Here is a 13,366-nt window from a genome sequence, read left to right as displayed (position 1 = left end):
GAGCAATAGGAATTTATATGTACTATTTCTCCCTACTATATTACAGTACCTCGCCACCCAATAACATTCCCCCGCAAAAACCCGCCAACTGTCATCATTTATCTCTTATCTCATCTCTTCCTCTCCCAACTTTCCAGACTTCACCAAAATGTCCTCCCCCTCAACCCGCCGCCTCCTAAAAGAAAGCACCGACCTCCACAAAAACCCAAGCCCATACTTCACAGCCGCCCCAATAAGCGACTCAAACCTCCACGACTGGCACTTCACCCTCGCCGGTCCACCCTCTCCATCCCCCTACGCCCAAGGCCTCTACCACGGCCGTATCACCTTCCCAGCCACATACCCACTCCGACCGCCCTCGTTCCGCTTCCTCACGCCCTCCGGTCGCTTCGAGGTCAATCGCGAAATCTGTCTCAGTATCTCCGGTCACCACGAAGAGACATGGCAGCCTGCCTGGGGGGTGCGCACTGCGCTTCTGGGGATTCGGTCCGAGATCTTTAGTTCGGAGAGTCAGGGGCAGGTTGGGGGGATGGAGGGGAATGATGAGTTGAGGAGGGAGTATGCGCGGCTTTCGCTTGATTGGCGGTGTCGGGAGTGTGGGGTTGGGAATCTTGAGGCTATGAAGGAGTTGTGGGGGGTTTGTCGGGAACGTGGCATTGAGGTTGAGGGTGAGGTTGATGGTGTTAATGGTGGTGTCGAGGGTCAGCGGGAGATCGAGGGACCTCGGGAGACGGTCGAGGTCGAGGATAAGGCTGATGCTCCGGCTCCGGCTTCGAGTGGGGATACTATTCCTGTTGGAAATGAGGGCCAAGCTCCGGTGGATCATGCTGTAAAGAGTCCTCTGGCTGCGGAATCTGTTCCGGCTCCTTCTGCGCCTGTACTGGTGCCGGCGGCACAACCACAACCACAACCACAATCACAGGCCCCGGCTGCAGCTGTTATGCCTACGCAGACCAGCTCCCCTCAATTAGCTTCGACGGAGTCTCCATCTGAAGGTGTCTGGCTGGACCGGGCTATCATTGGTGTGATCGTTGCGCTTGTCTTGTTGATATTGCGCCGAGTGGCGAACGTCGACGATCTGTAAAGGACTTCGGGGTGTTACATTGAGCATTTTCTTTCGACTATGCGGGCGTTCGGGATTACATTACAGGAGTTGATCCATGGTATACCTCTAGATAGTTTTTGAAATCAAGCACATTATCATTGAAGTAAACCATCCGCTTGTTTTTGATTTTTCTTAACTTTTCTTGCGAAGTAGCTAGCAAATATGTTCATACATAGATGTAATATTACATTCGAGTTCAATCGAGAATTCAAGATAGAATCATCCACCAAGACTCCTGTAATCTCCAGCAAGCCATCTCTCCCTCGCCGTCAGCCTGGACAATGCCAACTTCCTCCAGCCATTGCAGCATCAGCACGGTTTCCCATGTGCCCATGGTGGGCTTGATCATGTTAGAAATGTTACCGGCCTTGATACCGGGTCGCATCACCAAGCACCCGAGAACAGGGCCAATAACCAAGTCCCAGAGACGACGCACGAACTCTCCATTTATGTCGTACCAAAGAGGGTTTTTGGGTGGGATATTCGGGCCTGATGATGAAGGCGCGGGTGAAAGGATAGTAGCTGCAGCTTTATCGCGGACCGGGTTACCATAGCGGTATGTCGCGGTGGGAGTAACCTCGACAGGGAAACGGAAGTGTTTCTTGTCCATCTGTCGAGTTTCATATCCGCCATCGGTGAGACCGAACTTGGCGCGGGGGGCATCGCGAGGTCGCATTTGAATAGCACCCGAAGCGTAGAGGTTGATCAACGCGAGGATATCACCGTCTTCTGCGGCGTACTCGATATCGAATGCACCAGTAGTCCGGAATTGGAGATCTAGCGTGTTTGATTTGAAATGAGCGGCACGACGCAGCTGGGAGCTTTCGACGGCACGTTTTCGGCTCAGTGTCTGCAGGAAATGTTCTGAGATATCGTAGTTGCGACCCGGATTGACGCGGCCACGGGTTGTTGAACTGAAGACACGTTCGTTGATTAGTGTCTGCGTCGCAGTGGTGATGAGTCGATCGCCAAAGCGTTGCAGGATGTCGCTCGACTCATTGGGTCGATAGGTCTCTTCTGCGGTGATGATATTCGCACGGACCCATGTCTTCGCAGCCTCAAGTTGTTCTGCATGAGCCTTTCGTGTGATTGATTGGGTGCGTGTTTCATCATCCACAGGTACAGCAAATGGATTGCGCGCCATCAAGTTGCGTTTGTGGTTGATAGTGACGCCGTGCACAGCCTGGTACAGTTCATCACCTGCCGTAAGAGGATCTTCGCGTAGTTCGAAAACACTGTCGAACTGCTCCCGTGTTGCTGGAAGGTCTGGAGCCCGTTCGGATGGAGAGACATCCAGCCTAGTGCTTGCCCACTCAACCAGGGCAGGCCAATCATAGCTGTCCAAATCGGAATAATCAATGCGTGGGACTTCATCCCTTTCGTAAGCCTCAAGGAAGCACTCCTGGAAATCTCGATGCATCTTCGTAATCTGCAAGCGATTCTTGTTGAGTATCTGACGCGCTCGCGCTTCAGTGAAAGACGGGTCTTGGTTTGGGAAAGCTTTCGTCACAAGAGTCCAATCGATCACTCTTGATTCTGCTCCGCCTGCAAGCACACGGACAACGACAAGAGCAACCGCGAGCTTTTGTTTGAGATCCTCGGAGATAGGATGCACGAATCGCTTTCGGCGAAGGCGTTTGGAGGTCGCCGGGGTCGCCGATTGTGCTTCTTTGTCGGGTGTTGCAGTATCATCAAGTTTGGCCAGACGGCGGTCCGTGGGGTGAACCCGAGGAGCCCGAGTCCTTCTTGGTTTTGGTGTCCGCTTGGGTGCCTCCTCTTTCGGAGTAGTTGTTACAGGAGGCTGAGGTAGAGGCTGGCGCTGGCGACGGACCTCGCTACGTCGTGCTGGCAACTCTGGTTCCACTTCAGGCTGTTTCGGAGGAGGGGGCATGTCGATATCAAAGCGAATATCGCCATTGATCGGCGCGGGATTGAAACCATCCTGAATGGTTTGGTCGATAAACTGCTGGCCTTCAAGGTTTGATTCAAAGAGATTTGGATGATGAAGCTCCCAATTGAGAATCTTTTTGGTCTTTTGATCGAATCTCGAGCGTAAAACTTTGGATTTGACAGCCATGGGCATTTCCGGCAGCTGTGGTTCGTCATGGGCCAGTCTAGATAACTCATCGACAGATTTCTCAATGTTGAAAGTCGGCTGCTTTTCTGCCACTGGCCTACCCCTTTTGCGTTTGGCTGAGCATGACCCTGTGGAGAAAGTCCCAGTAGTTGGATTAAATTGTTGCACTGGATTCATCAACATGGCATACGCCCCGATGGCGGAAATTGGTTTCATCACACGTTTGGGATTTATGATCAGCTTTTGCTTGCCAGGACCACGTGTACCTTTTCGAACATATGGACGAATAATTGACGTGTTCGGATGAGCATCAAGGTCCAATTCAGGAGGGCGTGCAAGTGTCATGAGTCGCTGAACTCCAGGCACGTCGGGCATTTTATCCATTTCTTCAGCAACCTTAGCAGCCTTGGCTGCTTGGGCTTCCAGGCGTTTGATGAAGTTCGCCTGGGCCTGTCTCCTTCTTCTTGCCTCTAAGTTCACAATGGAGAGAGGCTTTTGTTGCAAGTGAACCTGGGTTCCTTCTTCAACGGGGAAGGAGAACCTCTGCGCGCGGACAGGTGCACCGTGTGGTCGACCACTATTCCTTGTCAAGTTTGGATCCATCTCGACATTGGCCGCAAAGAAGGGCCGGGACTCGTGGAAATCAGTAGCCAGGATCTTGCTCTGCATCTCTTTCACTAACGGATCGTCTGGTGACATATCAGGCCTCAACAACAATGTCCTCGTCACCATCACTTTTCTTGTGTCTCTGCCGCTGAAAGTCAGCTGCCGAAGCTGGCCAGCATCAATCAATTGCTTGCATGCAGTATTGATCGTTCGCATGTCTGGCTTTTCTTTGGGATGGAACTTCATCCATGCAGTGACAAAAGGATACCACATTGCAGTGCCCGCGGGGTATACACCATTAGCCTTTTCCATGATTTCCATGATGAGCTTCCTCCGAAGGACACTGATAGATCCACCTCTCGTAGACAAAGGCTTTGGGGATCCCGATTCTTCTTCCCCTGAAATTGTCATGGTTCTGATATTGACTCTGTTCCGAACACGTGGCTTTTTTCCAGGTTTGGTGCCATTGATACCGAAATTAAACTTCTGGGGGGCCACTGAGCCTGACCGTGGTGTCGGAACATCAGATGGACGGGGTGTCGGGGATTGGAGAGTCATGTGGTTGTTATCGCTGCGGTCAGAGGGTGCTACGCGGCGTCGCTTTGATGGAGTCCCAGTTTGCTCGTCTTCGAGTAGATGAACGCTGGCACTCTTGTCGCGGTGGCGCGGTGTAATCGCTTTGATTGAACCCTCTTGGGGTGCTGGACCTACATTCTCGGGCAAAACCTCATTGGCATCCTTCAAGGGACTTTCATTTGTTCCATTTTGTGCCGGGTGAAGACGAGATCGTTTAGGAGGTATGGGTGAGTCCGCTAACTGGTCAGGTAGAGTTCTTTTGGCTCGCTTCGAAGTTTTTGGGGTGGGGGTCATGACGGGCCGCTCGGAGTTGATAACTGAAGGTGCAGCTTCAGGGGCAAGGCTCTCGGATGCTCGAGTGCTAGTAGCAGCATCCCGAACCTTGTCATCATCACTTGAGTCATCTTTATCATTGACAAACCAAGGGAGTAATACTAATTTTGGCGATTTGAAGATCGCAATTCGCGACTGTCTCGGGCGACCTCGCGCCTTGCCAGCTGGTCTTCTTCGGCCGTGGGGAGTCACATACACACCAGGAGCAGGTTTGTCCATGACAAGAGCTTTGTATTCAGTCCAAGTTTCATCCATACCAAGTGCTTCAAACTTTTCTTGCTTTGACAATCCCCTGAGGCTGTCATGCTTGTTTTTAGCTCTCTTGGCTCGTGCGGATTCGTCAACATATTCCCAGCCGTAACCTTGGCTTGGCTCCAGCTTGGGTTCAATTTCGAATTCCAGGACTTGAGATTCTCTGGGTTCAGATTCGCTAGCTTCGGGTTCTCTAGCTCCAGATTCTTTGGTATCGCTTTCTTTGGCTTTGGCTTCTCTGGCAAGCTTTTCCACGGTCGCACGATTCAGTCGGCCCTTCGGTCGTCCCTTGGGCCGGAAACGGGGCTCATGTTGCTGCTTGGAGCCAGGCGGGAGTTTATCAGTACGTGTACGGATCACTGCGGATTAAAGTTAGATTCATGGCAATTTTCTTGTGGAAACCAAGGAGACGAGGGGGGCGATCATACCATGTTGACCGTTTGGAAGTTCAACAACAAACGGATCGCTCGAAGAAAGAAGATAGTTGGGCGGTTTGACAGCCATAATCCCGTCGAGTAGAGTTGAATATGGATCCTTCAACAAATTCTTTGGAAATTCCTTTTTGGGGAATCCATGCTCATCAAGCTCGGGAAGAACCCCAAAAGGCGGTGCCTTGATTTTTAGCGATTTGGCTTTCTTGACTGGAATCTCAACGGCCTCCCATGATGCCTGGCCAGCCTCAACAAGCTTTGCGAAGTTGTTTGCCGAATAGTGGACATAATACATGATGGTCTTTTTCATCGCCATATCTCGAACGATGGCGTATTGCCGGAGATGAAGTGGCTGGGCCACTTGCCATAGGTCGACCAAGCGATGTACCATACTTTCAGCAGGTCTCTTGTAAAAAGACCCAAAGCAGGTCCAGTTGAGGGTCTTGATTGTTTTGTTAGCTAAGAGAATCTTCATTTTTGTGGGTAAGGAGCTTACCTGGTTCGTGATGCCTGTTGTGCCTGTTCTTTGAACAATGTCAAAGATTTGATTGTAAAGGTTACGATCAGGGGACCAAGATGGTACGATGCGTGCAGCATCTCCAACATGCTCTTTGACCTGATCAACCCCACCGTCCGGACTAAGCGACCTTTTACTCGGGCTCTCCAGCTTCATGTCTTGGTCTTGGTCCGGGGTAAATTTGGTTCCTTTGGCTCGCACCCCATGCTTGTTCAAAACATCGAAATTGAACTCATGGAAAAGATCCAGATCTTGCTTCGTGGGATCTCGTAAAAGCTTCACACACGGATGCATTCTTTCGTATTGTGATTCGGCTCTCACGCGCTGCACCACACCTATCCGCTCCCACTTGCGGAGGGCACGGGACAAGACTTTCCAACGCCAATGGTCATCGAAGCCCAGGAGTCTTTTCAAATCATTGCGTGCAATCAGTTGGTGCTCCCGGAGAATATCGAATAGGCTGGTATTGAAACTGTCGAAATCAATCATGTTCTTCGATTGCGGTTCTTCTTTTGTTCGGTCACTGATAGCGTGGCGGTAGAATCGCTGTAGCGTGCACAGGCTGGTTCGGGCCGTTTTTGTTTGAACAGGTCGCTTGTCGATGTAGCCCTTTCTTTGCAAAGCATCGGTACGCTTCGGAACAGACCGTTTGTCCTGGCCACTGATCTTCACCAAGTCGGGCTGCACAATACCCTTTGACTTGCGTGAAGCAATCACCGACAGTAAGGCAAATTCAAGAGGTAATACCTTGGACTCGTCTGGTGGATGACCAGTGATGGCAACCCAAGCTCTCTCTTCTGAGACATAAATTCGAAGCGGTGGTAAATCAGGGTTCTGATCTCCGGGTTGGTTGGCTTCGGGATCATTGGGATCATGGCGCTCGATTTTTTGTGAGTCAAGCTGCTCCGCTTCATCCAAGGTGAGATGGTTCCATTCATTGTGCTGGCCAATAGACACCTCTGGGTTAGTCGTGAGCCAGGACCAGACCTTCTCTTTGAAACGATGATCAATTTTTTGATTTGTTTGAGTCCCATTCTGAGGTTGAGTATGGTAATCATCAATGGCTTGTAGCAGATCGGATAATGTTGCGCCTTGGTGACTGTTAGCATTCTGTCAAATATGCATAAGAAGAAAAATGTCCAATCAGGGCTTGAGATGGAGGATATAGATCGACATTGGTTCCGCGCCAAAAGAACGCAGAGCCAACCCCCCACGAGAAAGTCCTGAGAGAGGAAGTATAATAAGAATTCAACATGTTCCTCTGACTAGGCTTTGAACATAATTTTGGTGACATTGAAAATCCACATGCGATATGACATGCGTCTCCGGGGTGAGGAAAAGTGGGTCCAAGTGAAGAGACTATACACACCTTGATTGCCGCAGAGTGCGACTTCGTTCAGCACGAAGTCGATAAGATGTTGTACGCCAGGCATGGCTACATCTCTTTTTTCCGAATAAGAAGAGGGGAGTTAAAAAAGGTAAAAGAAAGGTGATGAGTGGTGGAAGAATTAAAGAAGGATAGAAATTTTTTGAAGGGGAGGACTCGAACGCCGAGCTCACCAATTCTGCAAAAACGGCGATTGTTATGTCACATGACCTTATCTTATCTTACACAATGGCTATTGATGCCTTGTTTGTGAGGCATCTTAATTGATTGAGGGTCTATTTACTTGACCAATAAAGGTTCTTTGATTATAACAACTCTATTGACTTCCCGAGGTCCTTCCGAGGTTTCTTTGAATCCAAAGTACTTTGTACATTGTAGAGCTAGATATCCAACAGTGCCAAGTCTCGCCACCCTCTCCCAACGCTCTACTTTTGAAGCGTTTTCATATCCATATATTCATTTTGAAAGATGGGTAAGAGCAAGTTCATTGAATTGTTTACTATTGTGTAAATATGTAGCACGTTGTAAAATACGATATATTTAGAATGTACCTGAATAGATTCATAGAGGGGCATTTATGAACAAGCATAACAAACGGGTCCAGTGTCGGGATCGGCGTCCGAGTGGACCGATGTCACTTTCAGGTCTCCCGAGGTTCCTTGTTTTCTACATATTTGTGCGTATTCGTATACACGGTGTGAATGTCGACATGTCTACTACATACTGACATCGTTCTCAGATTGTTTTTATATTAGATACCATATACATGTAGGTGAACTATTAAACAAATATTTTTTTATTTACAATCGAATGTCAAGAGGCAAATGAGACTTGGCAATAAGACTTGGCAAGTAAAACTGCCAAGTAAGAGGCGAAAATCAAGAGACATACGAGGTATAAGACATAAAAGATATAAAATTACCCTGGTGGTTTGATGTTTTGAATGACATCATAGGGCCTTACGTCAGGTACATCTTATCACAGCCAAATTTGTATGGCAACGGAAGTACCTCTCTCCGTTGTTTCCGGCCAAAATTTCCTAGACTGATTTACATTCGCCTCTTCACTATTCTTGGATTCTTTCTCTCTGGAAACCCATTCAGATTTATCATTACATGCTCGCCATGTCCTAATAAACCCTTCCTTCACCAAACTACCGCGTGTCCCCCCGAACCTATCAACAGCACTATCACCACACCGATGGAAGAAGGAACCGTCTCAACGCCCACATCGGAGCCTCCTCCGCTCCCATACTCGTTGCGCACGAGGAAGAAGTCGATCGCCATTTTCTGGACTATCTTCGTGGTTGATACCTTGGCTCAGCCATTGATTCTTTATTGGTGTCTTTGGTATCTCACGGATCTATCGCCCAACTTGGGTATGTTGCGCGGAATAAATACACCCGTTCAGATTGCTAATTTGGATATGCAGTCTTCTCGATCGTTACCGCATCACTTGGAGGAGTCTCGGTCTTTGAATACTTCTACCGCCTTCATCATTTATTCCGCAAAAATTCCCGCGCCCGGCCCCTGAATTCTCGCGTATCATGGGTAGGTTTCGACCTAGGATTGATCATGGAACATTGACTGATACCTTTCGTTAGCTGGATTTCTTCCAAATAAATTTCACCATCGTGTGGTTGATTCTGGCCGTCGAATTGGTCGTGTAAGTCTAACACACATCTGGAAGCAGGATAAACAATGAGCTAACAAGTCCGCAGTGGATCTGTTCCTGAAGAACCATATGGTTAGAACAACCCATTATAATATTGTGCCAATTCCCTTATACTAACCGCTCAAACAGTGCGCCTCATCGCCATGGTCCTACCAACCGTCATGTTCTACTTCGGCATCGTCTACCTTTCTCTCGACATTTTCCGTATGATGGGCTTCAAGGCCCCGTTCCGAATCTCATCCACGCCCAAAGGCTCCGTTATGCCCACTGCATTGTACGCGCTTATTGAGGACGTGGTAGCAGTCGACGGTGGTGGTGGACAGATGTATCGATATGCTCTCCGAACTCGATACCTATCGAGTCCTTATTTCCGCCGTATGCTTTTCGAGATGAACTGTTTCTGGAGTGGAGGATCTATCGTCTTCGCCGCCGCCATTACTGCAGTTATCTTCACGGTTCAGGAGAACGTTGCATTCACGGTAAGCGGGAATGATTTCAACCTCGAATTACAATCAGACTAACCTTGAATACAGTTGGGCTGGACCCTTCCGTTTGCCTGGGCTTTCGTTTGGACGTTGATCACAATTCCCTGGGTTCAGAGTGACCTCCGTCGTGAGAAGAAAGCGTGGCAAGAAAACCGCGGGCAAGGCGGCATCCGCTGGGTTGACGATATCAGTGCGCCCACTGCACGTACCCGTTTCGCGTCCGTTCAGGCCAACGTCTGGCCCTGGACTCGTGACAAGCAGGGCCCCCCCTCGATGCCATCCGACGCCGAGAAAACACCCGATGGCCCCAGTGGAGTCTCTAATGGAGCTCATGATGGCTTTAACGATGCCTCCAGCAGTGCGCCTCATGATGCGCCTCATGATGCGCCTCACGTTACCGATGAAACTTATGATGGAGCAACTCTTGCCCCCAATGCTGAACCATCTACGGAGAAATTATCCGTGTAATCTGTATGCGATGAAATTTTCTCATTTTGGTCTTTGGTTGCACATGAAAATGCATTTTGGGAGAGAGCCTTTCTAGATTTTGACATTCTTTGGATTTTGTTCTGCTGTGCAGGCTATTGTCGTTGTATATAGATACCCTTTGTTTATTCTCTGGGGAGCATGATATTATGTTATATTTCATCTAGACTCCTGAATTACTTTTTGACTCACGACCGATCTTCATAAACCCTCAGCCAAACGCAAAAGATCAAGCTCGGAGTCAACACCAAATACCGCACTCCCAATATGTTGACCATGCCTATCCTAGTAAGACCCATAGTCTATCCCAAATCCTGCTATTCAGCCTCTTCGATACTTACAATCCTACAGGATATTTGGGGACCCATATTTGGCCTTTCTAGTAGTTTCACTGGAAATAACTGGCGGATCTTGTCTCCACACTCGGGAGAATTGAGATTTCACAACGCATGATTTCATCAAGCGGCTAAACTCAATTGCGGTAGTGCCTATCGCTCTTAGTGGACCTAAGAAGCGTCTGGCCGAAGGATCAGCAGGGCCGCGAACCTCCGCTTGGATAAGATCGAATATTATAGGTTGATTCCTATTGAAAAGAGCCGGTTAAGTTGTCGATCGAGGGGCTGTTATTGGATGGCAATGTCTATGTAAATAGTGAATTGATACTGGACATGGCCGGAACAACGCGGTAGTAATTGAATGGCGGGGCTACTAGGCTAGGTTAGTTTCTATTCCTATCATCTTAATGCTTATGGTAATTAAAAACTATTCAAAAGCCGAAATTCGATTATAGGATAAGCTCAACTTCATGTGCATATGTTTTGGTTGTCCGAAATCCCAATGTTAGTCCATCCGACGAGAATGTAACCAAATGTATGAACTATGCTAAGCTTCGGAATATGTAAATAAATACTCAGGGCAGTATCTTCGATAGTTCCAAGCCTAAACCAGGCCAATTATATTTAGGTAAATAACTCCAGATTGCACGATATACATGTAACCTAAGGACCTTAGCTTCATATGTTGCATGTACTTACAGGAAATGATATGGAAGATCCTATCCCACCAATATGAAGATTTACTGAAGACTTGTACATTGCATACACTATATATTCTACTACTGTAACTCCAAGGCGCTACATCCTGTGCGGGGGAGGGATCTGCAATGTAGTAATCGGGTCGGATAACATATCGGATACACCTAGACAGTATACAATCTTCATGTTATTATGTTGTATGAAGTTTGAGTTATAAAATAGACTCGATCCGCCTTGGTAAACAGCAACTCATTCATCCCTTGAAACTATGGAGAGATCTATCTCAAGATTTCTTCTTTTGGTCTTTGGCCTTCTGTCCGTAGCACGGGCAGCTGATCCATTCACCTATGATAATAACACCTTCATTCTCCATGGCGAGCCCTACCTCCTCCTTGGCGGCCAAATGGACCCGCAACACATCCCCCACGAACTATGGCCCGATCGCCTAGAAAAGGCCCGCGGCATGGGCCTGAACACCATTTTCTCCTATGTATTTTGGGATCAACTCGAGCCGAAACAAGGCGAGTGGGATAATACCGGCAACAATGATATCGCCAAGTACTTCCGACTTGCAAAGGAAAAGGGATTGAACGTGATTCTGCGGCCCGGCCCGTACGTCTGCGCCGAGCACGAATGGGGCGGTTTCCCTGCTTGGCTCAGTGAGGTTCCCGGAATGGTTGTCCGTGACAATAACAAGCCTTTCCTGGATGCATCCAAGGCTTTCATTGACCGTCTTGCAAAGGAGGTCGGTGATCTCCAGGTCACCAACGGAGGACCTATCTTGATGGTCCAGATTGAGAACGAGTATGGATCCTACGGAAGCGACCATGTGTACTTGAACGCTTTGAAGGATATCTTCACCGCTGCGTTTGATGTACCCTTTTACACCAATGATGGCGGTACCGAGGGTATGCTCAAGGGCGGCCAGATCTCGGGTGTCTTGGCTGAGACGGACGGTGATGTCTATGAGGGATTCGCTGCTCGCGACAAATACGTTACCGATCCTACTAGTCTTGGACCCCAGCTTGATGGCGAGTACTATATCACCTGGCTCGACCAGTGGGCTAGCAATTATGTCCACAAGTCCAATGTCGGAAACAAGGAAGCGATCGATAAAATCACGACGGATGTCAAGTGGCTGTTGAACAACAATGGCTCATTCAATCTCTTCATGTTCCACGGTGGTACCAACTGGGGATTCCAGAATGGAGCTGACTGGGCCGATGCCCTGCAGCCCATCACCACGAGCTACGACTACGGTGCGCCCCTCGACGAAACAGGTCGCAGGAACGACATCTACCTGGCGATCCGAAAGACCATCGCCGCCGTTGTCGGGGAAGACACCCTCCCCGCTCTTCCAGATGAGGAGCCATTGATTGAGATCCCATCTGTTAAACTTACCCCATCTGTGGACATCTTTGATTCCCTCCCCGACCCTATCGAGAAAGAATCCCCAGTCAACATGGAAGCCGTCGGACAGGCGACTGGACTAATTCTCTACCGCCACGTCATCACAACGCCCGTCAAGGGCGCAATCAAAACCGGCGATAGACCTCGTGATCGTGTCCTCGTCTACGTGAACAAGAAGCGCGTCGGTGTAATCGACGGCACATACAAGACCCCAAACACCGTCAACCTGGATCTGAAAGAAAACGACGTCCTCGACCTCCTCGTCGAGAATCTCGGACGCGTCAACTACGGCGCCGAGATCGTAGACCAGCGCAAGGGAATCGTGGGCGACGTCACCGTTGGCGAAAGTGTTCTTTCCAAATGGGCGATCTACCCGTTACCCTTGGCGACGCCGCCCAAGGCTACCGGCGACACAACTCTGAAGCCCTCAGCTACTTCAGGCCCTATCTTCTTCACCGGCACATTCGATCTGGATAAGGTTGGAGATACGTTCCTCGAGCTGCCCGACTGGACCAAGGGCGTTGTTTGGGTCAATGGAGTCAATTTGGGTCGCTACTGGGTTGTGGGCCCGCAACAATCGCTTTATCTTCCTTGGTGTTATCTTCGCAAGGAGAAGAACGAGATTACCGTTCTTGCTCTTGAGCCTACGGGAACTGACAGCGCCGTTCGTGGAGTCACCTCACGTACCTGGGGAAATAACCCTGATCCGGATGTTCCATGAGATGGGGCTAGCAAGGTACGGTGATAGGTCACAAATACATATAGGAGTATTCAGAATGAAACACTACATAAAGTACTTTTCCCTAACAAATTGCTGTTACACTCTGGATTAATATAAATTCTTCCCCGCTGTAACTCTTCGATCCAACATTTGCCGATCAGTGGAGATCGGAGATTATATTTAGATTGCGCTACGTGTTTTGCTTTTTATCGGAGTATTTATGAGTTTAGTTGAACAGTAGAAACACTTGAATATCTCCCTTCTATATGGGC

The 13,366-nt window shown here is 48.9% G+C and overlaps 4 protein-coding genes across 4 annotated transcripts; 3 read left to right on the top strand and 1 right to left on the bottom strand.

Moving 5' to 3' along the window:
* Positions 1-148: 148 nt before the first annotated feature.
* Positions 149-1,084, top strand: N7517_011385 (ubiquitin-conjugating enzyme E2; the record flags this gene model as incomplete). The annotated part of the gene is made up of 1 exon (XM_056729108.1): positions 149-1,084. The coding sequence occupies one exon, from the start codon at positions 149-151 to the stop codon at positions 1,082-1,084; it is 936 nt and encodes a 311-aa protein (XP_056574923.1).
* Positions 1,085-1,313: 229 nt separating this feature from the next.
* On the bottom strand, positions 1,314-7,330 carry N7517_011384 (uncharacterized protein; the record flags this gene model as incomplete). Its single annotated transcript, XM_056729107.1, has 4 exons — positions 1,314-5,308; positions 5,378-5,822; positions 5,877-6,988; positions 7,267-7,330. The coding sequence occupies 4 exons, from the start codon at positions 7,328-7,330 to the stop codon at positions 1,314-1,316; spliced, it is 5,616 nt and encodes a 1,871-aa protein (XP_056574922.1).
* A 1,154-nt stretch (positions 7,331-8,484) lies between these two features.
* On the top strand, positions 8,485-9,911 carry N7517_011383 (uncharacterized protein; the record flags this gene model as incomplete). Its single annotated transcript, XM_056729106.1, has 6 exons — positions 8,485-8,662; positions 8,716-8,834; positions 8,888-8,949; positions 9,005-9,030; positions 9,088-9,437; positions 9,492-9,911. 6 exons carry the CDS (start codon positions 8,485-8,487, stop codon positions 9,909-9,911), a joined length of 1,155 nt encoding a protein of 384 aa, XP_056574921.1.
* Positions 9,912-11,231: 1,320 nt separating this feature from the next.
* On the top strand, positions 11,232-13,094 carry N7517_011382 (Glycoside hydrolase family 35; the record flags this gene model as incomplete). Its single annotated transcript, XM_056729105.1, has 1 exon — positions 11,232-13,094. The coding sequence occupies one exon, from the start codon at positions 11,232-11,234 to the stop codon at positions 13,092-13,094; it is 1,863 nt and encodes a 620-aa protein (XP_056574920.1).
* Positions 13,095-13,366: the final 272 nt, after the last annotated feature.

This window comes from Penicillium concentricum, assembly GCF_028827145.1.
Source record: "Penicillium concentricum strain IBT 3081 chromosome Unknown utg000006l_segment0_segment0, whole genome shotgun sequence".
Lineage (NCBI taxonomy): Eukaryota > Fungi > Ascomycota > Eurotiomycetes > Eurotiales > Aspergillaceae > Penicillium > Penicillium concentricum.
This window is presented reverse-complemented; position numbering and strand designations above follow the sequence as displayed.